The sequence below is a fragment of the Syngnathus scovelli genome, chromosome 20 (genome assembly GCF_024217435.2).
Source record: "Syngnathus scovelli strain Florida chromosome 20, RoL_Ssco_1.2, whole genome shotgun sequence".
NCBI lineage: Eukaryota > Metazoa > Chordata > Actinopteri > Syngnathiformes > Syngnathidae > Syngnathus > Syngnathus scovelli.
In genome coordinates this window covers 4,835,796-4,862,268 of record NC_090866.1, presented here as the reverse complement: position 1 = coordinate 4,862,268, position 26,473 = coordinate 4,835,796, and the positions used below count along the sequence as shown (strand labels likewise).

Sequence of the window (26,473 nt, the reverse complement as noted above, 5' to 3'; positions counted from 1 at the left end):
GCAATGATGTCACGAAAGCGTGTGATTGGAATCCTAATGCAAGTAATGCTGGCTAACGATTTGAAAAAGCATTTACCTCAAGTACACCGAATGCAGCTCTACAATTAATGTCAGTTTCTGCTTTATCAGAGTATAAATGATGTGGTGGAGCCCAAAACAAAATTTTATTTTCAATGTTTTCGTATCACTAAATCCCCTCAGCCGATGTTATGGAAATACCTTCTCTCCTGTCACGTCTGAAGTATTTTAAGAGCGAGGGGGGCCACGGTGACTTTGTGCCTTTCGCCGGCCAAACGGACGCCACGCGGACGCCGCGTAGCACAAAAGCAATCTCAGTATTGATGCTTTGTGTTTTAATAAAAATCAATGGTGCTTGCCTTGTGTCAGGCGGGGTCAACTCTTCAATTCAATTTCCTCTCGGGATAGAGCTGCACGGCCAGGGGTTCGGCAAGTCTGCGTGTTTGCGTGCGGCGAGATGTACAGTATGTCAAGCTGTATGTCCTGGGGTCACGTCCCGGCGCAGCTGCTCTCTGGCCATCTGTTACAGCCTAAGCTTGAATTTATACAGTTTATCCTGTCACGTCTCGTCCCCAACTGCTCCACTATGTGTCTGTTGTCTTGGTTTCTGTCTGTGTGCTCGCCCCTCCCCTCCTGTGTGCCCATGATCAGTGTGATTATTCCCACCTGCCTCTCGTTACCTGTCATGTATATAAGTCCTGTCTGCCCCTCACTCCCTGTTAATATATGTTAATATGTTAAATAGCCGAAGACAGTAAGCTCAACCACTTTCACTCATCAAGACTCTGAAGGCCAGGTTGAAGGTTGACTCCAGGCTTAATAACAAGGGAAAAGGTGAAACTGGGAGAATACAAACCACATTGTATAAGCAGTCATACGAACTAAATGAATTAAATCAATATGAAATCTCAATCATGCTTCTATCCTATCGTCTAACATCACAGAAAAACTATCATTTCAGAACTCAAAAGATCTTTTTCGATCCACAATAACTTAAACAAAGATACATACCAACGATGCCTTGTATAACACAAAATGTAGGTAGTAGTTTTGCCGAACTGCAGCAGAGAATAAAACAAGCAACGTTCTCTTTAAACACTGTGCTGAAACCTGCGCTTACTTCCTGATTCTAGTCAAGTGACTTACTCTTGCTTAACACTGATCACAGACTACAAAGACATGAAAGGCATTTTGCCACAACCTTAAAGGTCCATTATACAGTTCTTACTGTTTCTTATCAGGGGAAAGAAGGAGGACCGTCTCGGAGATGGGACGCTGGTACAGTTTTGTCCCGCCCGTCTTGGAGACCTTGACCTCGACTTTACGTACCATGCCATCGTTGCTGGGGAAGACCTGAGTAATCAGTCCCAGAGGCCACTCGTTTCTCAAGAGCTGATTACCTTTGAGAAGGACAATGCTCCCAGGCTGGATGTCTGGGGTGGGAGCCTGCCACTTCTGTCGCTGCTGAAGTGATGCGAGGTATTGCTTCTTCCATCTATCCCAGAACGTTTGGGCCAGGTGTTGGACTTGACGCCACTGGGACTTGTGGAGGTCTTTGATCCAGTCACCGACTGGGGCTGAAGGTACACTCACCTTCTGGGTGAGGAGGGTTGCTGGAGTAAGAATGAAAGGATCGTCCGGGTCAGTAGACACTGGAATCAGAGGTCTGGCGTTGATGATCGCAGCCACCTCCGCCCTCAGTGTGGAGAGTGCTTCGTGGATGAGTCTCAAAGTTCCAAGCTGGAGGAACATTGAGTCCAGGATCTTTCGTGCTACTCCAAACATCCTCTCCCACGAATCGCCCATGTGAGAGGCGTGTGGAACGTTGAACTTCCATGCACATCCTTGGTCCAGGAGGAACTTCTCGACCGCAGCGTTGTCGACGTTCGAGGGGATCTTCAACTCCTTACAAGCGCCGACAAAGTTGGTTCCTCGATCGGAACAGATGAGCTTCACAGGGCCCCTGACGGCAAGGAAACGCCGGAGGGCGTTTATGAAGCTGGAGGTCTCTAAGGACTCAATGACTTCGATGTGGACAGCTCGTACACTCATGCACATAAATAACACTGCCCACCGCTTACTGTGAGCGAGGCCACCTCTCGTACGGCGTGATGATATGGTCCATGGTCCGAACACATCGATGCCCACGTTCGTGAATGGAGGTTCGGTAGAGGCGGTCTGCCGGAAGGTCGGCCATCTCCTGTGTTTGGGGGGTGCCACGCAGTTTGCGACATGTGACACACCCGTGGATCAGGCTGCTAAAAAGGGAGCAACAGCAATGTCTAAATGTTTTATGTTAATTTTATATTAATTTATACAAACATAGTTGCTCCATCAGAGCACAAACACGGCACACACAGCTTAGTAACTTTTCCATTACACATAAGGCAGAGCTCATTAACGTCATGACACATTGATACAAAACATTCAGTAGATAACAAGACATTCTTACGAGGTTATGTTTTTCCTTCTTTTCCCCTCCCCTTCCGTATTCCTGCTTGTGGACAGTATAAAACCTTCTGATCTGGAGTCTGACGTTGTTCTCATCTGCTGAAGTGCACTTGTACTGACTACCGTGAAGCAATCCAAGATCTTGCAAATAAAGAACCAACTATTACTCCACATCTTTGTTTTCTTTGCTCAACGACGGACATCTTGAACAAAACGCAACAGTGCTCACACGCCTTTTGCCGCCAATTATCCAGAAACCGGTAGCCCGCACAGCGCCCTCAGTGAACAGTCGTCCCTGATGTTTGGTCTTCTCATGGTGGTGTCGAACCAAGAGCGTTACTATGTGATGTTTGCCAGGTATGATGAGAGGGGTTTTCTCCTCTTGCTGGAGCTGCGCTTCTCTGACACGACCTCCGACCCTCAGCAGACCATCAGCGTCGATGAAGGAATCTAAGGTTTTGAGAGGGCTGTCTTTAGAAAGTTTCTCCTTTCGCGGACAGGCGTACTCGTGAGGGTAGATCTCCTCTTGAACTGCCCGGATGATGGTTCTTTTAGACTGAGAGAGTTCGTTGATTGAGATTGTTGCGTGGCAGTGATGCCAACCTTTGCAGCCACTGGCTTCGGTTGTAGAATTAATCTGGAAACAACGAGCAAAATGGGTTAGGCGAGCTATGGTGTGGGTCAACAATGTCCAACTTGAAAACTTGGAGAAGCGCTGAGACCTGAGTTGTTTGCTCGACATGGTTGTGCTCATAGTCGACACGAGGGGATGGATGTCTGGATCTGATGAAGGATTCACCAGCTCGAAGGAGTTTTCTTCAGGCTGGACCTTATGGGGCTGTTTCAGGAACGCAGGTCCAGACAGCCAGCTGGAGTCTGAGAGACGTGCAGCAGTAACGGACCTCGTGGCGATATCTGCAGGATTCAGTTCTGTAGACACGTGCTGCCACTGCTCTTCGTCCTCCTTCAGAGGTGGGGCCACTTCTGCATGTTTGTTCCGAAAGACCTACTCCATGAAGGTGAGGAAATGCTGTTTCATCGCTGGTTTGCTTTCCATGACGTTCAGGAACGAGAGGTCGTCAATGGAGGGAGCCACCTTATTATCATCCTTTGTTTGTTGAAACACTGTAGAACCCAGCTGGTCGGTTTCTCCGTTGCAGGTAAGTTTCTCTTAGGATGATCGGTGCCTTAGAATTGACTGGACCTCTCTTTCACCTGAAGGACGTTCGGGCAGGGTTCAAAGATGGAGGGGCGTTTCTGCTCTGTAGTCCTAGTATACAGGGCGTTTATGGTGTCAGGCTTGTGAACCCCTCCCAAACACACATTTCCGACGATCACCCATCCAAGGTCGAGTTTCTGGGCGAATGGAGCATCTCTTGGACCATTCACCTGATTGCGGACTTTATGGGCCGTGATGATGTCTCGCCCAAGGAGAAGCATTATGGGGGCGCTCTGTTCAAGTTCTGGGATGAGATGAGCAATTGCTTTCAGGTGAGGGTGGTTGGATGCAGTATTCGGACTTGGTATCTCGGATCTGTTGTTTGGGATGTTGTTGCATTCTACAAGACTTGGTAGGAGAAGCCTAACTTCGCCGTCCATGGATTCGATTTGGGAGCTCGGAGCTCTTCTCCCCATGGTTTCTGTCACTCCAGAGCATGTGCGGAGAGAGTATGGAGAAGGGGGTCCTTGAACATTGAAGGTGTCGAAGAACTCGGAACGAACCAAGGATCTGTTGCTGTGTTTATCGATGACTGTGTAGACCTTTGTCGCTTTCTCACGATGGTTGACAGGGTAGATCCTGACAAGGCAGATTTTAGAGCATGATCTGTTGCTCTCATCGCCACCGCAGACATCGGTGCAATTGCTTGTGACCTCCGAAGGAGCTGTAGGGGCTAGCTCCCCGCCATGCTCTGTAGTGGGGGTTGGCTCCTTGGTCTGCGATACTGATCCAGGGTGAAGTGCAGAGTTATGTTTCCCACTCCCGCATTCAATACACGTGGCTGTATACTTGCAGTCCTGGGCCATGTGTTTAGTAGATGTGCAACATTTAAAGCAGATTCTGTGCTCTTTCAGGAACACTCTCCTCTCCTTTATGGATTTCTCCCGGACAGCCCGAGATTTCCCTAACAGGTGGGGCTTTTTGTGAATAGGGCACTGGCGATCGGGGCTCTTGGCTCCAGCGCTGCGCTCTGCAGCACCAACGTCCGTCTTGTGGACTGAGATCTCCCTTTGTCTGTGCATTTTCGTGTTCTTGCTTGGTTCAGGAATGTCCGTTTGGCTAATGGCCTTGAAGCTCGGGTCATTCATGATTTTAGCCTGATGGAAGATGAAGTCCACGAAAATTCCGAAGGGGGGGAATGAAACTCCATATCATTGTTTGTAGCTGAATCCGTTAGTCCGCCACTTCTCTTGCAGGCTAAAGGGCTGCCTTTGAACCAAGGGACTTATTCCTCTGGCTTTGTCTAGGTACTGAAGGCCTGGAAGGGTTCCGTCTGCCTTGGCTGCTCTTAATTCCATCAAGAGGTCACTGAGCTCATGGAGCTTTGCACAGTCTTTGTTGGTGATTTTTGGGAAATTGTTGCTGCGTTGGAAGAGAGCCTCTTCGACTACTTCAGGGGGAGCATGCGTCCAGTCTGTCCCATGTCATCTGGGGGTCTTGTTGGGGGTGATTGACACTGACATCCCTGATACGCTTTGCATGCTCTTCCGACTCTTTCCCGAGCCACTTGACCAGTAGATCCATCTCCTCACTGGGAGTGGAATTGAGTCCTCTCACTGCGTTTTGAAAGGACAGTCGCCAAGCTCTGTAGATTGCAGGCTTGTCGTTGAATTGAGTCATACTTGTAGTGACCAGCTCGCGACGAGCGGAATATCTGACGTCGTTGATACCTTACTGGTCGTGCTGGTTGCTTTGGGGTGTGTAATCGGACACGGTAGGATGTGATTGACCCCGGTATCTGGGTGTATCTGTATATGCGCCCTGATGGCCTTGTGTATCTCTTGGAATGAGAGATGTGATAGGGGCATATTGTTGTGGCCAATGAGCTGGTAGTCTGTTCGCTGGCGTATAGGTGAGGTTGGCAATGGGACCATTCTCTGATATGGGCCGTGGAGCTGTAATAGAGTTACCTGGCACGGTATTTGCACGTAGATATGAATCAACACCTTGCGGGGGAAGATAAGGTGCTGATGCAGACTCTACGTGTAGCCATCTTGCCTCGTCGTGATGTGGTGCCATTGTTGGCTCTGTGAATCGCTGTCCAGGCTCATCTTGAGAAAATGGTTGTGATGCCAAGGTTAGCCGAGTACGTAGCTGAACAGGCTCATCCTGGGAGAGTACATGTGGCGGCGCTGGGGGCTCTGTGCATAGCTGGTTAGTGTCATCCTGAGTGAGAAGGTGCGGAGACGGGTTGGATAACACGTTTAGCGGGTCAGTTTTGGTAAGAGCGTATTCTTCCAGCGCGGTGGTTTAATGCTCCTTGGACTGCTGAGCGACATATTCTCTGGTCCGTTCCAGTGGGTTAAAGGGATTCTCATCGAGTTGAATCTTCCTGCTACCTCGCTCACTACCGTTGATGCTAGCTGCTGTTTCTAGAGCCTCTGCTTTGGCCTCAGCCGCAGCCACGATTTTCTCTAGTGATAGCTTCATCATGCGTGCCTCTAAATGTTCCTTTTCCATTTTCAAAATAATTTCTTTATCTGTGAAGGAAAGGAGTACTTTCGCTGCCTCGGCTTCGGCGCGGGCCATGGCAGCAGCATTGCCAGAGGACGTTTTTGTAGAACATGATTTGTAAGATTTAGACTTCAGTGACTGTTCCTTTTGTCCAACCATAGTCTGAGTTTGGCGTTTAACTTTGTTACCTTCTGCGATGAAGACGTTGTTTCACTGTAAGCTCAACCACTTTTCACTCATCAAGACTCTGAAGGCCAGGTTGAAGGTTGACTCCAGGTTTAATAACAAGGGAAAGGGTGAAACTGGGAGAATACAAACCACATTGTATCATCAGTCATACGAACTAAATGAATTAAATCAATATGAAATCTCAATGATGCTTCTATCCTATCGTCTAACATCGCATAAAACTATCATTTCAGAACTCAAAAGATCTATTTCGATCCATAATAACTTAAACAAAGATACATACCAACGATGCCTTGTATAACACAAAATGTAGGTAGTAGTTTTGCCGAACTGCAGGAGAGAATAGAACACGCAGCGTTCTCTTTAAACACTGTGCTGAAACCTGCGCTTACTTCCTGATTCTAGTCACGTGACTTACTCTATCTTAACACTGATCACAGACTACAAAGACATGAAAGATATGACACAGTCACTGAACGCTACATTTGGATCACCTTTACTGTCCGAATGGACAAAATTTCAGTGGCCAACATGAGCAGGTACTTAAAACAAATATAGGACATGCCGTTTGTTTTGTTTGCTGTCCGCCCACGACAGCTTGTGATGGCTCTGACATAATTGACAGTTCACAGTTCTGCGCTTTTTTTGTCTACATAAGTATTTTCAGCCCGTATTACCATTCACAAATCCATTAGTAATTTGCCCCTTCCAAACGGTTGCCTCGCTCGAGTGTTATTGATGAGCCGGCAGGCGCTCCGGCACGTCGGCGCGAGCGCGTAAAAGTGTCGTAAAGCGCCTTGAGTGACGAGCAAATTGCCGCATAAATACAGAGCGTTTACCGTTTTATCTTCATTTGGAATGCATTGGAAGCTTTTTAGTGGTGGGTGAAGGGAGTTGGAGGGAAGTGTGCCCACCCACCTCCCCCCATGATATGCGGCGTGCAATTCTCCCAGGCTTAGCACAAAAACATCGTAGATGAAATACAGTTGTGGATGAGGAGCTTCTGGTGATGGGAACCTGGCTGGGACTGAGATGGGGACCCCCTGCAGTACAGTGGATTGAACCTTCATTGTCTTAAACACATATATACCTGGATATACCTTCACATATTTACAATAGTGGCTTTATTGTTTGGATAGATTCTCTTCACAGCAGTCTTGCAGTCACATGGTGAAATAGCAAATAGCGGGATAGCTATAGAGGTGTTACTTCCATTCAGTAGAGATTAGATTGATGTGAGGTAGCATCACGGTCCTGCTTAGACTTCATTATTCTAAAAAAAGTATTTTCTGACAAATACTTGTCCAATGACCTACAGTGGACCCTCTCTATTCACAATGTACCTCATAGTTGCAATAAGTTGTCAGCAAAGTTGTTAGCTCGTCTAAGGAACCTTTACATTAAGCTAATCGGACCGTCATATGGCAAAACTACTGAACTTATTTAGAAACTATTGATATGAATTTATATATTTTTTTTAAAACATTGCCCAAATTGCAGCCTTTACCATTTGAAAATTGCATTCTACGATTTTAATTTGATTAATAGTTCGCCGCTTCAGTAAGAATAGTAGTTTTCTGCAGCACAGCCATATTTATATGAAAACACCCGTGTTTCAGGAAAAAGAGATGCAAAAAGGAAGGACAGAATCACGTTGCCCCCCCACCCCCCCGGCCATCCTGCCATTTTTTTCCCCACATTGCGTCCTAGCTGATCCCAGCCATCTGCCTGTGGATATGAATGTTGGCGGAATGTGTCGACACGCTGCGGAAGGGGGAAATGAAAATGAAATGAGCCGAGCTCCCCCTCTCGCCCACTTTCTCTCTCCCTGCTGATCCTGCCGCTCGCAGCTCTGTCCTCTCCTCAATCTCATCGCCTCCTCCCTCGCTTCCTTCGCCGCTGTATCATCCTCATCCCTCCACGCCCCCACCCTCTCGGGTAATCAGCGTGCTCCCTCATTCCACGGCGCACAGAGACACATTGATCTGGCAGCTCGCACTCACCCGTCAGCCGGCGCATGCCTCCACACACGCGCACACACACATACGCCGCCGCTGTCTTCTCACACACATTAACACACACACATGCATTGATCTGGCCTGCGGGTCAAGTTCAATAGGAACAGCCTTCCCTCCCCCCTCCTCCCTATATTACCTCCCCTTTTCATCCCCCCCCCACACACACACATGGACACGCACGCACACATACGCACACGTGCACGCACACACACGCACGCGCGCGCGCGCACACACACACACACAAACACACACACACACACACAATATAGACAATTGGGGAATTGACAAATCACTTTCAGCTCTTGCGCATGCACATCAAAACAGTTATTTTCCCCACAAACAAGTTAAATTAAAATGATGAAAACAACAAAATACTACACGCGTCCTGCAGCGCCAAACAGGGGTGGAGGTGGGGGGGGTAGACTCATGCACAGACAGGCAGAAAATCAAAGAACTGGGGACACACAAGCCAAAGCATGCTGGGATTGTTTAGGAAAGGGAATCCCACTCGAGTGAAATCCCCCCACCCCCATTTCTCTAATTTTCTGCTCTTTTATGATGTTGGAGTAATTTATCCCTATGAGAGGCGAGGAGACAGACACGGCTAGCAAAGGTGGGGGAGGGAGGGAACTCACACATTTGGCACTACTCTCTGATTTAGCCAAGCAAATTTAATTTTGTTTGCTTTATGCGTGAGCGAGAGAGAGGGGGGAAAAAAAAGAATCTGCAAGGACTTGTGTTGATTTCCACCGGAGGCAGAAGCAGCGCTAATGGGAGTTAGTGCCGCGTTCTAGCGGGCTACGCCGCTCGGCGAATTAGCCTCATGCATATATTTAACGCCGACCTGCCGCACAAATTAGCCTGGCGGTATATGTAGCCTAGCACCTCTCCACTGAGACTTTGAGATCTGAGCTGCAAATTAATTGGCTAGGTTCGCCTACGAGTGTGTGCACGCATGGGTCCCACCCCCCCAAACAACCCCACTCCCCCATCCTCCTAGCCAAAATTATGCTGAACTCCCATCTATCCAAGACTTGTACCTGTCCAGGACCAGTAATCATGCAAGTAACATCTCTACAGACCCTTCTCACCCAGGTCACAGTCTGTTTGAACTACTCCCCTCTGGACGGCGTTACAGAGCGCTGTACACCAAAACCAGCAGACGCAGACACAGCTTCTTCCCCCAGGCTGTCGCGCTGATGAACTCACACCACTCAGAGTCTCAGAGACATCCTGCCCTCAATGCTTTATCTTTTGATTGTCCTTATTATGTGTACTATGTGTCCTCTCTGCATCCATTGCAGCCTGGTCATCCTGGAAGAGGGATCCTCCCATCTGTGGTCTCTTCTCAAGATTTCTCATTTCCCCTAGTAGGAGTTTTGAGTTTTTCTTTGCCCTCCTGGGAGTTCAAGATCAGGGAATGCTTGAAAATAATTGTCAATTTTTGCAAATGTCGTCCTGAATATTGTTAGCCAACTAAATGTTGTACAGAGGCCGAGATCTACCGGAGTCAAATTCCTTGTTTGGCATGCTCAAACTTGGCCAATAAAATATTGATTGATTGATTGATTGATTGATTGATTGATTGATTGATTGATTGATTGATTGATTGATTGATTGATTGATTGATTGATTGATTGAAACGCATTTGAGATGCATGGAAAAAGGCGTGTTGGCACAAATAGGAAGCGCTACGACTTGTCATGTAAAAGTTTTCCTTTGGTTTTCTGCTATTAGCTTGTCTTAGCTTCGCATGAAATAAGTTGTAATAACTGAATGAGATTTATGCAAGACTTAGCGTTGAGCTAAGTCAACCAAGTGCTGAAACTTTTGGTTTAAAGTCTTCAGTGTGAGGTCACTTGAACAACCCGATAGACTTAAAAAAAAAAAAAAAATTACGTGTCTGCCTTGCCGCTTTCCCTCGCCGCACCGCCACATTGATCGGTTATCGGGAATTGATATGCGGACCCGTTCTGGCGAAATCCATGCTTACGAGCGCTCATGTCAATCTTCCGTTAGAGTGTGAAACAGTCGATCACGCCCGTCGCTTTTATCGCTTTTGGTGTCCAAAGGAGCAAGCGGGTGGAGACGCAACAATTAATTTGTTTTGCTGATTATCCTACTGTTCCTACAAAATTGGACATCGCAGTTGTCCAAAATGTCCAGGCCAACCCTTGATTGATTTATGAATTGATCAAGACGGGCGTCTCGACAGTCGCGTGGGTACGTTGCACGTCTTGATGGGGGAACCGATTCGGCGCTGAAGCACATATCGACTCCATGCGTGTCTATTTGCATGGCTACATGCAGACTTATCTGCCGCATAGGCCGCGCCGCGTGGACATGTATGGAGATTTACTCGCGTTTTAACCTTGGGGTTAGCCATCAGTATTGATCGCAACAGACTTAGCCTGATTTTAATCCCCGCTCAGCTCGGGACTATCGATCGGGGGGCACTGCGCTTTCAAGTAGGTTTAACGACTTACCTGTGCCTCCTCCTCCCTCCTCTGCTCGAGAGTTTTTCCATTAGCAAGCCCGCAAGAGTGAAGGCCGCGTGGCGCTTTGGAGCATTTGAGGAGGCCGCTTGTAAAATATGACTGGCATGCGTCGACTTTTATTTTCCTTGCCTTGTGTATGACGTTATAAAGCCGCTGATGACACGCCGCACCAGTGTCAGGCTAAAAACATCTGCCGGTGAATTACGGGCGCTCATCCGTGAGCTTCGGAGCCTCCCTTTATGTCTTTATGGCTCCTCTGAAGACGCTTTGGTGAGACAACATGGGACGTCTGCAGGAGCGGATTTATAGATGCACCCAAACGCTGGTCACCCTTGATTGGTGCGGCACAGAGGATGGAGGACAAGTGTGTGTGTGCTTTGATGTTTCTCCTCCATTTGTCCTCCCAGAGAGGCAGATCCAGGCGAAGGAGGAAATAAATAGGAGAAAGAGTAAATCAATGCTAAAGAGAACTAAACTAACCTCAAGGCGAACCAAGCACCTTGTCCTCCCGCCCCTGTCCATTCCACTACACTTCAAATTGTTCCCATCATGACCCCCTTCCCCCTCAATAGAAATACCTGTTTTTTGTAGTTTAGGATGTAGAAGACCCACCTGTGATTAAAACAAATGTGTGAGGCAGATGGAGGCAAACGCCGGCAACGAGTGTGTATAGATTAGGATTACAGGGGCAGGGGCGCGCTCACGACCAAAAGCTCTTCAGTGTGTTTCCCATTCAACCTTAAGTCCTTTAAGACCTCCTCGTCTCTTCTGAGTGAGGCACACTGAGATGTGATCTAATGCCGAGTGCCACATGAGAGAGTGTGTGTGTGAGATGTGACTCTTTGATGAGACCCCTGCTGGTGTATGTACGTGTGTGTGCAGCTGCACATTTAAGAGTGACGGAGGCGTGTGTGTGTGAGAGTGCATTCGGCCTCATCCCTGAAGGGTTGTTTGGGCTATTATTTCCCTTTTGGAGAGATTGAGTTGGGGGGGTAGCGAGGTCTCTGGGTTTTGCATTCAGATGTAATTAGCAGCCACAAAGGCCTGGTTAAAGCTGGAATCCTCCAATCTGCACTCTGGCTTTGATTGTGTGGGCCAGCTGTGGAGGAATGGCCATTATCTCCATGTGTCCGGCAGCATAAAAGAACTCCCCCCCTCCCCCACCTGACCCTCCTCTATAGCCCAACACACAAACACACATAGAGCCCTTGTCCAGTTAGTCCAGCATTTGGGTTCCCAAAGGGGGAGGGACACGAGCCGGTCACACACAAAAAATGCTTCCCAAAATGTGGCTTCCTTAGTGTAGGAGATCCAGATGAATATTCACCTCCCCCCTCCCCTTTGCGAAATTCTCTTGGGAAAGAAGCCACACGTGGCTTTTTAGTCAAAGTTGTTTTTGTTCTATTCTGTGTGCATTTAATCATAGATGTCCGACAAACAGTTCGGGGACACTTAGGCCCATTAGTCCTGTGCAGAAATTGAATCTTCCCTGCAATTGAGGCTGTTTAATTAGTATTAATTTAACGCTCAGATTCTCCATCATTAAGCAAGACTTGGACCCACAACAACAGGCGGAGACTGTGTGTGTGTGTTGTGTGTATGTGTGTGTGTTGTTTTGACAGCACAGCCAGTCTTTTGACTCAAATTAACGGCGACCTCTTCGGCGTGTAAAAAGCGAGATTCGCATCGTTTATGCGTTATTAAGTCCCCTAATTGGGCAGCCAGTAGTTTGCATATTAGACTATTAGGTTAATATGTTTTGCTCCTCTCGGCTGCACGGCCCTTGCCAGAGCCCCCGGCGACAAATTTGGTGATTCTGGGAATTACGCTCTAATCGTAAAGCAGTGTTCTTTTGATCCCCCACAATTCCGTTCCGGACGCGCGTCCTCGCCTCGATTTGATTTAACACGTTTATTAATTAGCCCTTCCTGTGTAAGTCCTCATTTTATCATCTGCAAGGCAAAGTTTTATTGCTGTTGATGCGTGTAGCCGACTTGATATGAACATTTGAAGGTTGACTTTGATATTTATTATTTTGTCCTTTGGGTTCATTTAACCTCTGCGTGTTATCTTTTGCTTCTGGTGCCCAAGTTTAAGACAAAAAAATTTTTCAGGGTGTTTGAGTATAGTTTGAAGTAGAGGTGTCAAAATGAATTATTATTTATCAACTAATTGTTCATCAAATTAATCGCCAGCTATTTTGATAAGCAATTACTAAACAATACCAAATAACAAAAATTTGTTTATATAATTATATATTTTATTTTCACTTTTTTCCCCCTACTGTGACCTCTGATGAAACACCCCCACCTTGATGGGCTTAGTGAAACAACAGCATGCCTCCAACGCAAAGTTTAGCCAACAAGCAGGTGGAGGAGGGCACTGTGGGCTGAGGGTCTCTATTCTGTTTAGCCCCTCGCTGCCCTCACCAAACACCCTCCCTCCCTCACTCCCTCCTTCTCTCCTTCTTCTCCTTGCCATTATTTGTCCTGAGCGCGCAGCCCCCAATGGGCCCTTTTGGAAGGCGGCAAAAAGAAGAAGAAGAGCGATTGCAGCTGTGACGTGGGCGTTGTTGTTCCATTCAGCGCCCTCGCCATGGCAACGGGGCAAAAGGCCTTTGGAAGCATGCAGCTTGGCTGGCTGGACAGCGTAGCCAGCTGAAAGTCTCTCTCCAGCTCCAATGCTTGCTAAATATCCCAAATATTCCTCTAGAGACAATGCCGCAATGTTCAACTTGTCTCATCATTCTCATCACTTAGCACTTGTTACTTGAATCGAGTCAATACGTCGGGTATTAATTACCCAGCATTGGCTCTGTCCATTTTGCTCTTAGTACTGGGTTAGCAATTTCTGGGGCTTTTTTTCTTCTCAGGTTTTGTTTTCGTATTTGCATGGCAGTTTGAATGAGATGCTCAAAGTGTTGTTGTGTCTTCTGTATTTACATAAATACATATACAGAAAAGGCTGTCCTCAAAATCACTTTCTGAAGTGCCTATTGTGGTTTGCCATTCATTTACAAGGTAATTATGAGACAGTAATGACGTCATTAACAGCGCTCCAGAACCATTTTTTTATTTGACTGCTGACTAAATGACATTGTTCATTAAATAAAAATACCTAATTTAGGAGTAGGAAATGATGGGAAGGATTCTGGCTGTGTTTGCAATCATCCTCTCGTTTCCTACTTCCTAATCACTGTAGGTGGGCTTTTTGGTGAATTACTATATACAGTATTTAAAGGTCCAGCCACTGAATGGAGGCTTGCAGCAATTTTAGAAGACTAAATGAAAACGTTTGTGAGTGCTTGTCCCTGATTGACAGGTGATCAATCCCAACTGGGATGCATGAATGAGAGCGAGCCTTGTGTGTGCGTGCGCGCGCGCGTGTGTGTTTACACTTTGCCTCCGCCGTAGTGAGCTCCAGCACGCTGCAGGACCGCTCGTAGTATTGTGGGGCCGAGGGGATGGGATGAGGTGGGCTTGTGCACAATCTCCCGTGACCAATGAGCGGGGTGCTGTCAGGGGTAACCACATGTGTCAGCCACTCTCGGCCAATAAAGAGAGGAGCGAGGCGGACCACAGGTGCGCGCCTCTGCCTGCGTCCCCTTGGCACAGCGCCCCGGAGATGCTGGAGAGAGACGCCTGGCTGTCCCGTGGCGCGCACCGCTTTCCCGTCGAAGGCAGCCTCTTCCTGACTTCCCCCTCCTACACCCCACTCGGGCGGTGATGGCGACCGCCACGTCCAACCACTTCAGCGTCCTAAGCAGCCCCGGCAGCCCTCCGCCGCCGCCGCAGCAGCAGTCGGAGTCCGGGACCATGCAGCAGCAACAGCAGCAGCAGTACAGGGACGCGCACGCCCTGCTCCAAAGCGACTACGGCGCGCACCCGCTCAGCCACGCGCACCAGTGGATCGCGGCGCTGTCTCACCACGGGGACGCCGGCGCCCCGTGGCCGTCCAGCCCGCTCGGGGAGCAGGACGTGAAGCCCGTGTTGCACGACGGCGACCGCGAGGAGATGCGCGACTCCGGCGGCGGCGACGCGCAACAGCGACACCCTCACCCCGCGCACCAACCCGCGCATCACGACGCCAGAGCATGGCGCGCCGGCAGCACCACCTCCGCGCATATTCCCGCTATGGCGACATCTGAGGGCCAGGGTCTGCTCTACTCCCAATCTGGCTTCAGCTTGATGGCCGGCGGGGAGCAGCAAGGCGGCATGCACCACCATGCGCACCCGCATGTGCACCACCAGCCGCTTAGTCGGGACGACGAACAGCACAGCCACAGCCCGCACCTGAGCGACCACGGAGGCGGGCCGCCGCCGCCCCAGCACCAGGACCATTCGGATGAGGATACGCCGACCTCAGACGAGCTTGAGCAGTTCGCCAAACAGTTCAAGCAGCGGCGCATTAAATTGGGCTTCACCCAGGCCGACGTGGGTCTGGCCCTGGGGACCCTGTACGGCAATGTCTTCTCGCAGACTACCATCTGCAGGTTCGAGGCGCTGCAGCTGAGCTTCAAGAACATGTGCAAGCTAAAGCCGCTGCTGAACAAGTGGCTGGAGGAGGCCGACTCCACCTCGGGGAGCCCCACCAGCCTGGACAAGATCGCAGCGCAGGGCCGCAAGCGAAAAAAGAGGACCTCCATCGAGGTGGGCGTCAAGGGGGCCCTGGAGAGTCACTTCCTCAAGTGCCCCAAGCCAGGGGCGGCCGAGATTAACTCGCTGGCGGACAGCCTGCAGCTGGAGAAGGAGGTGGTCCGGGTCTGGTTCTGTAACAGGAGGCAAAAGGAGAAGCGGATGACGCCCGCCGGGGGACCTCTGCCGGGTGGGGAGGACATGTACGGGGACAGCCCTCCGCACCACGGAGGACAGACCCCTGTGCAGTGACAGCACCCCCTGCGCGCTTGGACCCTTTCGTTTTCCTTTTTCTAACATAAATGTTGCGAGGACGCGAGTAGGATTTACAGTGCAGGTGCCAAAAGCAGCAGGCATGTGGACGGATGCTCCTTCGCGCTGCGGAACTCGCGGCGACTATTATGGGATGTATTCTTCGTATTCATTATTACGGGACGTGCTTCATGCTGCCGTGTGAGCCAAGCAAACGCCTTTTGTGCGTCACTGTGCCCAATTGTGGACACACACACACACACACACACACACACACACACACACACACACACACACACACACACACACACACACACACGCACACACACGCACACACACACACACATACACAAAGGAAGGCTCCGTTTGTAGACTTATCCACGGGGGTTGGGCAGGAGGGGGAATGTTCTCGCGTGGGCTGGATGAACCGCAGTGAGTAAAAGTGGGTAAATAAACGCCATCTTTGCGTGGAACAAAAGCAACAGAGGTTCCGACAGCTGCAGACACCCACCTGCTCTTTGGCTCACAATTACAAGCCAACAACAGCAGTATTATTATTATTATTATTATTATTATTATTATTATTATTATTATTATTATTATTGCTACAAAAAAAATTATTTCACGAGCTCATTGCATTTTGAATTTCTTATTTAAAGGCTTATTTTAGTTCGATGGTTAAATGTTCAAATTTAGTATTGATCAAATTCAGAAGCCATCAACAGCATCCTTCTACTACTATTATTATTATTATTATTATTATTATTATTATTATTATTATTATTATTATTATTATTATTATTATTATTATTATTATTATTATTACTTGACGGGCCTATTTTTATTGTTCTCGTTTTATATTCATTTGAGTTCAAGATTTGCTTGAACGTACAAAACAGTTTTTACTTTAAAGCTGTCTCTCTAATCACAAGGACATTCATACCATAGTATAAGTTAACTTAATCGTTACATATCAATTCAGTAATCAACGTCATACTTAAGGTAAATAATAATAGTAATAATAGTAATAATAATAATAATAATAATAATAATACTGGAAAGACTAAAGCTTTTTCTATTTGTGTATGTATGTGGGGGGGTGCGTGTGTGTGTTCGTGCGTGCGTGCGTGCGTGCGTGCGTGCGTAGTGTGTCTTTGATGTTTATTTCCTATATTTGTTTTTTTCGAGGGGAAAAAAAACACGAGCGAGAAAAACAATTATGTGAGACTCCAAAAGCAATTCACCCCACCGTTTAATGCCTTCCTCTCCTATGAAGATGGAGGTTATTCATTCAAAAACGTGTCTATATATACAATAGTAATAATTATTACCAGCGGTATGACTCATGCACTCACCCAGACTCTTTGTGGGATGTAGCTCATGCATTTACTTATTTATTCTTGTTTGTTTGTTTGTTTGTTTGTTTGTTTTTGTTTGTTTCTTTGTTTTTGTACAGGGTTCGTTTTGTATATTTGTCAGTCCGTGCCAACAAACACACACCTCCACACTTGTTCTCGTGTTACTGTGATTTCCATAAGCTTATCTGATTGAGGACAAGGTTATACGGGGGCGGGCGTGTAGGTTTGAATTTTCCTTCTTCAAAGGTGGAAACTCAGACGCAGCTCGAGGACACACTTTTGTCTTTACAACCTGTGTGACGTACAACGAAGCTCTCTGAATGTATGAACAGAAATTTCCCAGCAATCTTTTATAATATTTGCGATATCAAGCGTAATCATAAGTGGGGATTTTCCCCCCAACATGCAGGCCGGGAGTAGGTGCTCTGCTCACGTGTGGCCTCAGTGCTGAATTTGAGTTTCTGTTTTGCGAGGGTAATTAATACAAAACCAAAACAAAACATCGACCTGAAATCTGTGATATGGGAAAAAATCGACAATTGCACAATTTCTACATGCTTTTTTGTCATTAAATCCTTTTTGTTTTCTATTACACTTTTAGTCTGCGGGTGCTTATTAACTTGCGGGAATCTGTTGTCATATATATATATAATTTTTTTATGTCGCGATTATGTGCCCTTGCAGGCTTCAGCTGGCTCAATACCATTTGTAACAGCAAATGGGATCAGTCTCAAAAATCTAAAAATCTTACAAAAATGTGCTATTGAGACGAGATTTAGTTTGCCGGTTTCATGACATGAATTAATAGAATTAATTTGTCTAGCAAAAGCATGTTTTCTATCAAGGTAATAACACAATTCACATACGACAAAATAATCTGCATAATTGCTTAATTGAGGGATTTTTTAAACGAATATGCGGGATTTTGAAAGGAATTTGTGATTGTGACGCATTTCCGCTGTGGTTTGACTCACTTTGTTGCTAGAAGATTACGTCATAGATTTAAAATAAGCGGGCGACGAGCGACACCCAGCGGTGGATTGCTGTACACTCGTTTACGTGGCGATGAGACCTTTTTCCAAAAACATGGCTTTTTTTTATTGCACCACTATTTCCATATATTGGGATCATTTTAAAACAAGGTGACACAAGGATAAAATAGCACATATTTAATCCATTGTCTCTACATACATTCATAAAGGTTACATCATGATACAATGTTCACACCACACATATGCGTTGAGCATTTATTCCATTTTCTTGGTGTCCAGCTTAGTGTACTGGTTGGCCAAAAGTGGCACTACCAGTGAAAAGAAATGTCAGATTAAGACACTAGTGCGCTCTTACTAGTGAGGACAAAAATGGACCTTGAGCTGGATATCAAAGTTATGGAATAAATTCTCGAACGCCTTTCCTTAGTGTGTATTTACAATCCATGAGATGACACTATGCACACACAACAGAACAAGACAATGTCATATGGCTTCTATAGTCTACAAGCACAAATGGGTGCCTGTAAGATGTGCCCCCCCCATCTCAGAAATGTTGACTTTGTCCAACTTGAAGTTTGTGATTGAACTTATTGACAACTGGGAACACTCTACACTCTTAAAACTGTTGGGTCAAAACCAAATCAATTTAGGATAAAAATTGGACGACCCACGAAATTGACCAAACTTCATGTTTTTTTTTGTTTTCTGCAAAAACAACCCAAAGTTGCGGCAAATTGACCCACTTTCCTGGGTCAGTCCAATTCGTAATGCAGCAGTGTACGTGGTCTGCTTAAAGAAGACCAACATAAATAAATACAAAATACAGCAACATTTTTTTATTTATTATTTTATTTACAATGCTATAGTCATACATAAATACAAAAATATAATATGAATTAAAAAAAAATCTCCACACAAGGCCAAATGTGAATAAAGATGACGAAAGCCGAGAATATAAAAATTAAGTCAACTTAAATATACCCACACTAACGGTTTGTTTTACAAACCCTGTAATGTGAATTTAGATATTTGTATTAATGATTGAACGCGATGATCTCGGAAAGCACGTGCAACTATGTTGCCATCAATTCATGTTGGAAAAAAAAAAAAAAAATTTACACATTATCGCCATATTCTCACAAATCTCTCCATGTACATCTGCTGAATGACAAATGCACGTAACGTAGCTTTGCGAGTCACGAGTCGTCGATATGACAGTTTGAGTAATTTGTTTTTTTATCTACTTGTGTAACTTAAAAATAAAGGACATCACTCCTGTGTGACAAAGTCCTCCGCCAAGGCCAGACAATCCCAATTTGAATCAAATTGCAAAATATCCCTAGGATGAAAGAATATTACCATAACAGGAAAGAAGAGAAAAAAAACTGAACTGAAAAAAAAAGTGAACTTTAACAAAAGTGTGACAGAAAGTGGCTAGAATGTCTGACTCTGAATTCGTTAAAGGGAAAAGTATTTACATCATTCTGAGGAGGTCAAATATTCAATATTTGCAGGCTAGCTATACTTCACATTAGGACAGCAACTAATCATTATTTTAATATGAATTAATTTGTTAATCCATGAAAAATATTGTTAATGTTAACCTTTATTCAAAAAAATATTTAAAATTGACAGTGCAGTAAATTTATATGAACATAAATTGATCTGATTATAATTCACTAATGGAATTTTAATTAGTTTTTGATTTGTCAAATTTAAATAAAAAAATAATAATATTGGGATTGAATTTAACATTTCTTTTTTATCAGATTCATATACAAAATAATTGACAGATTAATTGATTATGAATATAATCTCGAGTTGCAGCCCTAATATATACATATATGTCTATTTTGCATGTATTTACACTTATGAGCGTTGTCCATATGACTCGTGCAGTTTAAAGTCCTGCCTGCACAAGGCTAGGTGGCGCTATTAGCTCATAAGGGACGGTTGTGATGGTTGCCATGGTAACAGTAATGTTTCACACTCACATAAGTAGCTGCATTGCACGACCAGGCGGTGACGTTAATCCTCATATTTGAGCTATTTTTCAACTTTGGTCAACACTTGAGCGGCTCCAGTTCGGAGCCCTCCGTGTCCATGTCCGAGTCGTACAGCGAGAAGCCCGTCGGGTCACTGCCGGGCGACATGGGCGGCGTGCGCGTGCCGGGGGCGGAGTGCGAGCACGTGTCATCCGGGAAGGTGTCCGTGTGAGAGTAGAGGCCCAGGTCAGGGAACTCGGAGGCCGACATGCTGCTCTTGGACACGTCGTCGTAGCGAAAGTCCTCCAAGTCCACGAACCACTCGGGCCAGAAACGGCGGCGAATTCGCTCGCAGTACATGGCCAGGTTGATCAGCTCGCCTGGAGTACAACACGCATCAAATGCTTGACATGACTGCACGCTGGCCGACTATTCATACGTAAATTGATATCACAGGATGATGTCACCTTTGATCAGCTGCTCCGGTCGTGTTCCAGGTAGAGTCCACATGGCAGGGGCCAAGTGGCCAAACACCGTGGCATCTACAGTTGAGATCTTGGAGCCCATCAGGTATTTCTTATTGCCTATGACACAGGAAGCGCGTAACAGCAACATGGACCACCTGGCTTTAGTGCTCGTTTTCACCACTGGGGGCAGTATTGTGCAGTCTAATTAACATGTTAAACAATAAGTCAATATGTGCTGTCACATTGTTCCCACACCCTAAACAGTGAGTCAAAAATCGTTTTTTTTAAGTGTTAAATTGTAATTGCAATATTGACAAAAGAAAAAAATTGCAATTAGATTATTTTCAAACTCGTTCACCTAGCAGGATGGCCAGTGTGCGCATGTCCTTCTCCATCATGGCGTAGACTTGGTCCTTGGAGAAGCGTCCCATCCCGTGGCCGTACATCTCCCGCTTGACGATGCCGCCGGTCACGTGACTCAGGATCCACTTGAGCAGCTCGCTCAGCGGCCCGCTCACGGACAACATCTTTTGCGTCTCCTCAAGGTTGTCCACCCACTGGCAGTATGTGATGGTCCTGTGGGCATGGAAAGGAGATCACGTGACCTCTATTTGCTGTGCGTCATTTATTTACGTGACAGCCTCAATTGTGGCAACACTCACCAGTAGAAATGCTCCTCTACCATTTTGGAGACGGCGCGGGAAACAGCCTTCTCTTGCGGCGTCAGGCTCTTGTTGAGGCTCACGCCTAGTCGCTCCTCCAGGAAGTCAATGATAAAGTCGGAGCCGCACGCATGCTCGTGGTTGTATTCGATCCACGGCATCTTGCCCAGTGGTGACAGCTTCCCGTCAAAGTAGTTCTGCAAGGAGGTGTGACGTGGGAGGGTTCTACTTCATCTAGCTTATGCTAATACATGTAACGCCTAATCGGGGTGAGAACATAAACTACCTGGTAGGGCAGGTCCACCATGCGGAGGTAGGTCTCCGTCTTAAGGCAGAAGGGGGACAGGGATGGGGCTCCGCTTTTAGGCCGGGAGAATTGATGCAGAATGATGGCGTCTGTAGAATCCAACTCTTCGTCTTTTCTGGACCGGTGAAAATGATTAATATTTACTGATTTGCAGTAGTTGTGAATGTCGTCTTGTCTTGACTTGAGTTCAATGACATAATGAAAACATTCTATTTGAATATGTAATTACTATTTGCGATACAATTAGCTACAATACCATAAGTGAACTCGGATTATCTCTCGCAATAAATGTATTGCACGCGTTAGTTAAGCAGAATGTGAAAGGCATTTTTTGGTGATGGGGGCTGCATGGCGGAGGGGGTGTTCCGTTACGTCACAACGCAGACTTCGCTCTCACACCGCCCAACCGGGCAACATGAAGTAATAACAACACGCCCCCCTTCCCCCGCATCATATGTTGTTACCTGATGGCCAACAATTCGTGCAGCAAATAGGCAGCGGCGGCTAGGAGAGCTCCTCCGGTCAGATAGAGCGTCTTCCGCCACCACGAGTCCGAGCCCAAAGCCGACATGATAGTGCCGCGGTCGCCACCCAGGGGAAGGGCGACGATGGCCCCATAAAACGACTGCTTCCCACTGGCCGAGACGTCCTGGCTCGGGCCGAGGTCAACCACGCACGACCGCGTCCAGGCCAAGGCCACTTGCCAGCAGCGGCACATGCTCGTGGCCGTCCGCGGCCCCTTTCCGCCTCGCTTTCGGCCTCATGGGTGCCGCGGGGTCGACGGCGGCAGGCCGGCGGACACGACGACCACCCCGGTCGTGGCTCGTCGTCGATGCGGACTTCCCCGCCTGGCTCCTATTCTTCCCCCTCTTTTCTCAGGGTCAGTCAGTGTGGATGCGTTAGTCGTGGTGTTTCCGGTTGGGACCTTCACAGTAAAAGTAAAGTACTGGCTCGTATAAAAAAATTATGCCAGGAAAATGTGTGTGTATATATATCGTTCAATGCATCTATAAATCTCTCAATATGTGTAGATAATAAGTACATGCATGCATATGTTTTTGCTAAATACTGTTTGTCCCCTCTGAGGCTTTTGTAATTTTCACATTTAAAGACACAAAATGACACAAGCTTGTTGCACCAAACATTTTATTAGCATTATATTCAAGTAGACAAAACGGTTTCAGGTAACGGAATATTCCAGTCAGGTGAAATCAAGCCCTTTATCTAAAAAACAAAAAATTGAGACTCAAGTCAACAGTCATGTATTCACTTAAGTGCCCCATGCCCCCTCCCAAGCAATGCTGCATTTCTCTCTGTGACATCAGCGCATACATTAGCCAAAATGTTGCTTATATTTAATGAGCATCAACAGTAACAAGTGTGCGTGTGTCTGTGATGAAAGTCACTCAGGGAGAAAACAAACATGCTTCAGGAATGTGTGGCAAAATCCTCGAATGGAAAGAAAAAAAAGACTTTTCACAGTTTACATCCCGAAATGGATCGCAACATCAGCAGCTTTAATTTTGTAAGGCTTTGAAAGTATCTTGTCATTGGTACACACAGAAACCACAAAACTACACAGAGAGAAATTTGTGCACAGGTCATCGACTCCATAATTAAATGCAAAATTAAGGGTTAACAAAAGAGCTTCTATTTCAGTTGGGGAGGGCGGGCATCAAATCTAAGATGGAAGTGAAAATCATTGGAATCGTAACTAAAAGAATGTGGGCATATTTTCAAAATGAAGGTGGTTAAAAAGTAAATTGTATTGTGAAAAAAAAAAAGTTACATTATTCCTAGTGGACATCACTATTGCACCCTGAGCAATACACGCGCACACGCTACACATGAAACATGTTACTCACAGGCCCCTCCCAACACAGAGTTGTGATCAAGTTTTGTGTCCTCCTGTGGGACGTTCAAGGACATCAGGATGCTGATGGTGTTGATCGTCATCATCCCTCCTCCCTTTTGACTGCCATAGCAGCTCAGAAGAGGGGGAAAAGGGAGTCAAGGTCAAATTCACTCATTTTGATGTGCTTGCGCTACGACTGGTTGTACGAGTTGCTTTGGTTGCCGTTGGAGCTCTGATCGTTTTCGCTGGGAAGAAACAACAACCAAATGAAAAGGGTCACTTTTGTGTAGCATCCCGTCAGCCAGTTTGTGGCGATTGAGTGTACCTGTTGGGAGGCGGTTTGGGTTTGGGCATCTTATTGAGCACGGCGGCTATCTCCTTGCGGTCATCAAAGTTCTTCCACTGGTCGTACAGTTTGAGGATGACACGGATGATCTCGAGAATCTGAACGCACAATAGTGGGTGGGAGTCACGTGGCATTCCGTCGAGTTCTGCCGCCTTGCCGTTCATGCATAATTTCTGTCATTGGTGTGACTCTAACCTTGTCCATGTCCACCGACAGCTCTGCAAACCACTGCCTGGCATCCTTCTGCTGCACCACGCATGCCACATGCAGACACGCTTTGATGGAGGAAAACAACAAGAAATGTAAGTACAGCTGGCGGAAGGGGGGGGGGGGGGGGTATGTGGCACGCACCCAGGGCGATCATGAAGGGAGGGTAAAGCAGACACAGGTCTGTCCTGTAGGTGTCATTCACGATGCGCCTGGTGATGAACGCAGCACAGAAGTACACATTGCAGCGAAAATGGGACAATAGGCAAGAAAAAAAAAAGGGGGGGCAGACAGACCAGGCCAGTGGCAGCAGCATGTCCTCCTGGCCCATGTCCTGCACGTACTGCAGAAGTGGTCTGTATGGGTGGTAAACGATCAGGCAGCAGTCCTGAAACGGCAAATACATCAGTGAGTCAATGTGTTATGTTTTGAACCACTCTTGAAATTGGTTCTGATATTTATTCACAAAATCATGCAACTCACCATCAACTCCAACAAGTAGAACTCGCACTCTAAGATCTGCAAAAGGTGACACAATTTCAACCACGAGCGGGCAACGTCAAATACGAATTGAATAGCAGCAATTCATTTTGGCCCAACATTCATTCTCCTGAGCAGACGTGTCCATGACTCACATGATTCATCCTGTAAGGGAACTCCTTTGGAAAGGCGTAGGAGAATCTTGTTTTCACTAGTTTGAGGAGGGAAGATAACAACAACGGTATATATTACATGACAACTGTGAGACGACTAACTGAGCGTGTTGACTTACACACAGACGTGGCTGCGGAGATCAGCCTCGTGTTGGAAACCACTCCGAATTCCTTAATAGCCATTAGCCATCATAAGCAAAATGTTATGTAACAAAAAATAGCATAACGCAATAGACTAAAGTCTAATAAAAAAACAGATCTGGTTTACATTTTACAATATACAAAAAAATTTTTGTACCACTGTGATTTTATTCATTCATTATGTCTTTTATTCTTTTCAGTGAGAACTTGATATTATGATGCTGAGAGTGTCCGTACCTCCACCTTGGAAGCTAAGAAAACACAGGTAGGAGCCATGAGAACTGGGTCGATACTTTTTAGGGAATATCTGTGGAGAGGGAAAGAACTACAAATTTACACAAATTCCGAGTCATGGTGACAATAGGTCACCAGGTTTGGTTCTTCGAGCAGGATTATTTCGGGGCGTACCTTGCATAGAAACGTTTGAAGTAGACAGTAGCAGTGGCGATAACCTGTTGCCTCAGCTTCAAGTGTTCTCCCAAAGCCTGAATGACTAACAAGAGAACAACAACTCAAGATTTGAAATTAATTTGGATAACTCCATAAATATTATTTTTTTATTTGTAATTAACATTGTTTGTAGTATAAAACTTAAAATCATTGGTAGAGCTTTGTCCCAAAAAAGAAAATATAAAAATTCTGAAATATTGAATTTCAAATGATAAAATAATTTAATAAGTAGTAATAATTTAACTCCAAACTTTAAAACATAACAGAAACTAATTTGGCCAAAATGGCAAATAAGCTTCAAAATATTACGAATTTAGTTTGCTTTTGGATGTGAAATTGATTGGATTGTTTATGCACTGTTGCGTTTGTGAAGTATGACGTAAGGTAAACACCGTTGGCAAAGAAGATCTGCAGCTTCCAGTATTCTTCCTCAGAGAGGAACTTGAGGTCCTTCTGTCGTTCCTTCATGAGGTCCTGCTTGTCCAGCACCCACTGCAGACTTTGCCAAGACACAATTGCTCATTTCAGCCACTTCCTAATCTTTCACTCATTCCTTCCTACTCTATAATCACCGGAGTGGGATTTTCTCATCGCAAACTATAGTATATCGTTCACTTATCGGCCAATTGAAATTAAACCATGGTTTTTAATCGAGAAGGGACGTAAAAATAAACACCTGAGATAATATATAACACTTACATAACTAGGTATATGGCTGTGTTCAGAATCAACCAGGAGTCTTGTTTTCCTCCAGTTGATACTGGGCACAACTGGTGGTTAGCTTTTGCGCGGCTAATGCTAGGCCCAAATAAAAAGAAGCTGGCTATGGCGATAAAAACGTATCGTGTTCATCTTATTGTTTCAAACTTACTAATGAGAACTTTGCCAAAAGTTTCCAGCCATTGCGGACGAGACGAGGCAGAAGAGAATACTTTAAATTTATGTTTGTTTACTGCAAAGAAGTGGACGCCGGCGGGTGTTCAGACCGTCCGGGGTCCTAACACGTCCTACCATTTTGATGACGTCACGGTATATGATTGGCTGGAAGGACAGTACGTTGACGTTTAAGATTATGATTGGTCTGTTTTGCGGAAATGGGATAAGGGCGTATTTTGCGAAGAAAACGTCTAATAACAATGTACGATCGGTGATTATTTGATTTATTGATGCTTTCAACGTTTTAAAAGAAAAATGTAAAAGTTGCAACCACAGTTGGCAGTGTCAATTTTTGATTGCGGCGTGGGTTGTATGTTAGACGTTTTGAGTGGATGGTAGGAGATTGCCTGATTAAAAATGTCACAATAACGATGTACTTTT

General features: G+C 46.0%; 5 protein-coding genes across 6 annotated transcripts; 1 reads left to right on the top strand and 4 right to left on the bottom strand.

The window, feature by feature from the left end:
• Positions 1 to 815: 815 nt before the first annotated feature.
• LOC137839548 (uncharacterized) lies at positions 816 to 3,211 on the bottom strand. The gene is made up of 5 exons (XM_068649336.1): positions 3,166 to 3,211; positions 2,810 to 3,000; positions 2,471 to 2,652; positions 2,100 to 2,276; positions 816 to 1,981 (listed from the first exon to the last, which is right to left on the bottom strand). Exons 1-5 carry the CDS (start codon positions 3,209 to 3,211, stop codon positions 1,243 to 1,245), a joined length of 1,335 nt encoding a protein of 444 aa, XP_068505437.1. The 3' UTR covers positions 816 to 1,242.
• Positions 2,295 to 4,776, bottom strand: LOC125990052 (uncharacterized). Its single transcript, XM_068649206.1, has 2 exons — positions 3,192 to 4,776; positions 2,295 to 3,106 (listed from the first exon to the last, which is right to left on the bottom strand). The coding sequence occupies exon 1, from the start codon at positions 4,774 to 4,776 to the stop codon at positions 3,658 to 3,660; it is 1,119 nt and encodes a 372-aa protein (XP_068505307.1). The 3' UTR covers positions 2,295 to 3,106; positions 3,192 to 3,657.
• Positions 4,777 to 6,759: 1,983 nt separating this feature from the next.
• Positions 6,760 to 17,683, top strand: pou3f2a (POU class 3 homeobox 2a). Its single transcript, XM_068649205.1, is given in 3 exon segments — positions 6,760 to 6,870; positions 9,430 to 14,442; positions 14,444 to 17,683. Coding segments are annotated over 2 exon segments (1,383 nt in total). The 5' UTR covers positions 6,760 to 6,870; positions 9,430 to 14,349; the 3' UTR covers positions 15,734 to 17,683.
• Positions 17,684 to 19,003: 1,320 nt separating this feature from the next.
• On the bottom strand, positions 19,004 to 22,404 carry faxca (failed axon connections homolog, metaxin like GST domain containing a). The gene is made up of 6 exons (XM_049756677.2): positions 21,969 to 22,404; positions 21,484 to 21,619; positions 21,198 to 21,394; positions 20,894 to 21,111; positions 20,536 to 20,652; positions 19,004 to 20,448 (listed from the first exon to the last, which is right to left on the bottom strand). The coding sequence occupies exons 1-6, from the start codon at positions 22,220 to 22,222 to the stop codon at positions 20,147 to 20,149; spliced, it is 1,224 nt and encodes a 407-aa protein (XP_049612634.1). The 5' UTR covers positions 22,223 to 22,404; the 3' UTR covers positions 19,004 to 20,146.
• Positions 22,405 to 22,633: 229 nt separating this feature from the next.
• ccnc (cyclin C) lies at positions 22,634 to 26,191 on the bottom strand. 2 transcript variants are annotated; one of them, XM_049756694.2, is made up of 12 exons: positions 26,028 to 26,191; positions 25,549 to 25,655; positions 25,115 to 25,199; positions 24,944 to 25,013; positions 24,685 to 24,736; positions 24,548 to 24,603; positions 24,396 to 24,431; positions 24,209 to 24,300; positions 24,057 to 24,124; positions 23,901 to 23,980; positions 23,685 to 23,803; positions 22,634 to 23,604 (listed from the first exon to the last, which is right to left on the bottom strand). In XM_049756694.2, exons 1-12 carry the CDS (start codon positions 26,057 to 26,059, stop codon positions 23,550 to 23,552), a joined length of 852 nt encoding a protein of 283 aa, XP_049612651.1. In that variant the 5' UTR covers positions 26,060 to 26,191; the 3' UTR covers positions 22,634 to 23,549. The 2 variants fall into 2 exon arrangements, with proteins under 2 accessions (XP_049612651.1, XP_049612652.1); XM_049756695.2 differs by lacking the exons at positions 24,685 to 24,736; positions 25,549 to 25,655 and having other exon boundaries at positions 26,028 to 26,182.
• Positions 26,192 to 26,473: the final 282 nt, after the last annotated feature.

Bases quoted from the DNA above. Each gene is read 5' to 3' on its own strand.
- LOC137839548 (XM_068649336.1), bottom strand. From the start codon at position 3,211: ATGTCGAGCAAACAACTCAGGTCTCAGCGCTTCTCCAAGTTTTCAA. The intron at 3,001-3,165 runs GTTGGACATTGT...TCATCCGGGCAG, and splicing joins GCGCTTCTCCAAGTTTTCAA to TTCAAGAGGAGATCTACCCT. The intron at 1,982-2,099 runs GTAAGCGGTGGG...CCTTGCCGTCAG, and splicing joins GAGAGGTGGCCTCGCTCACA to GGGCCCTGTGAAGCTCATCT.
- LOC125990052 (XM_068649206.1), bottom strand. From the start codon at position 4,776: ATGAATGACCCGAGCTTCAAGGCCATTAGCCAAACGGACATTCCTGAA.
- faxca (XM_049756677.2), bottom strand. From the start codon at position 22,222: ATGTGCCGCTGCTGGCAAGTGGCCTTGGCCTGGACGCGGTCGTGCGTG. The intron at 21,620-21,968 runs GTAACAACATAT...TCACCGGTCCAG, and splicing joins CACGAATTGTTGGCCATCAG to AAAAGACGAAGAGTTGGATT. The intron at 21,112-21,197 runs GTGAGTGTTGCC...CCATGCCCACAG, and splicing joins GTAGAGGAGCATTTCTACTG to GACCATCACATACTGCCAGT.
- ccnc (XM_049756694.2), bottom strand. From the start codon at position 26,059: ATGGCTGGAAACTTTTGGCAAAGTTCTCATTA. The intron at 24,301-24,395 runs GTGAGTTGCATG...TTGCCGTTTCAG, and splicing joins TCTACTTGTTGGAGTTGATG to GACTGCTGCCTGATCGTTTA. The intron at 23,605-23,684 runs GTACACTCAATC...GTTTCTTCCCAG, and splicing joins CCCAAACCGCCTCCCAACAG to CGAAAACGATCAGAGCTCCA.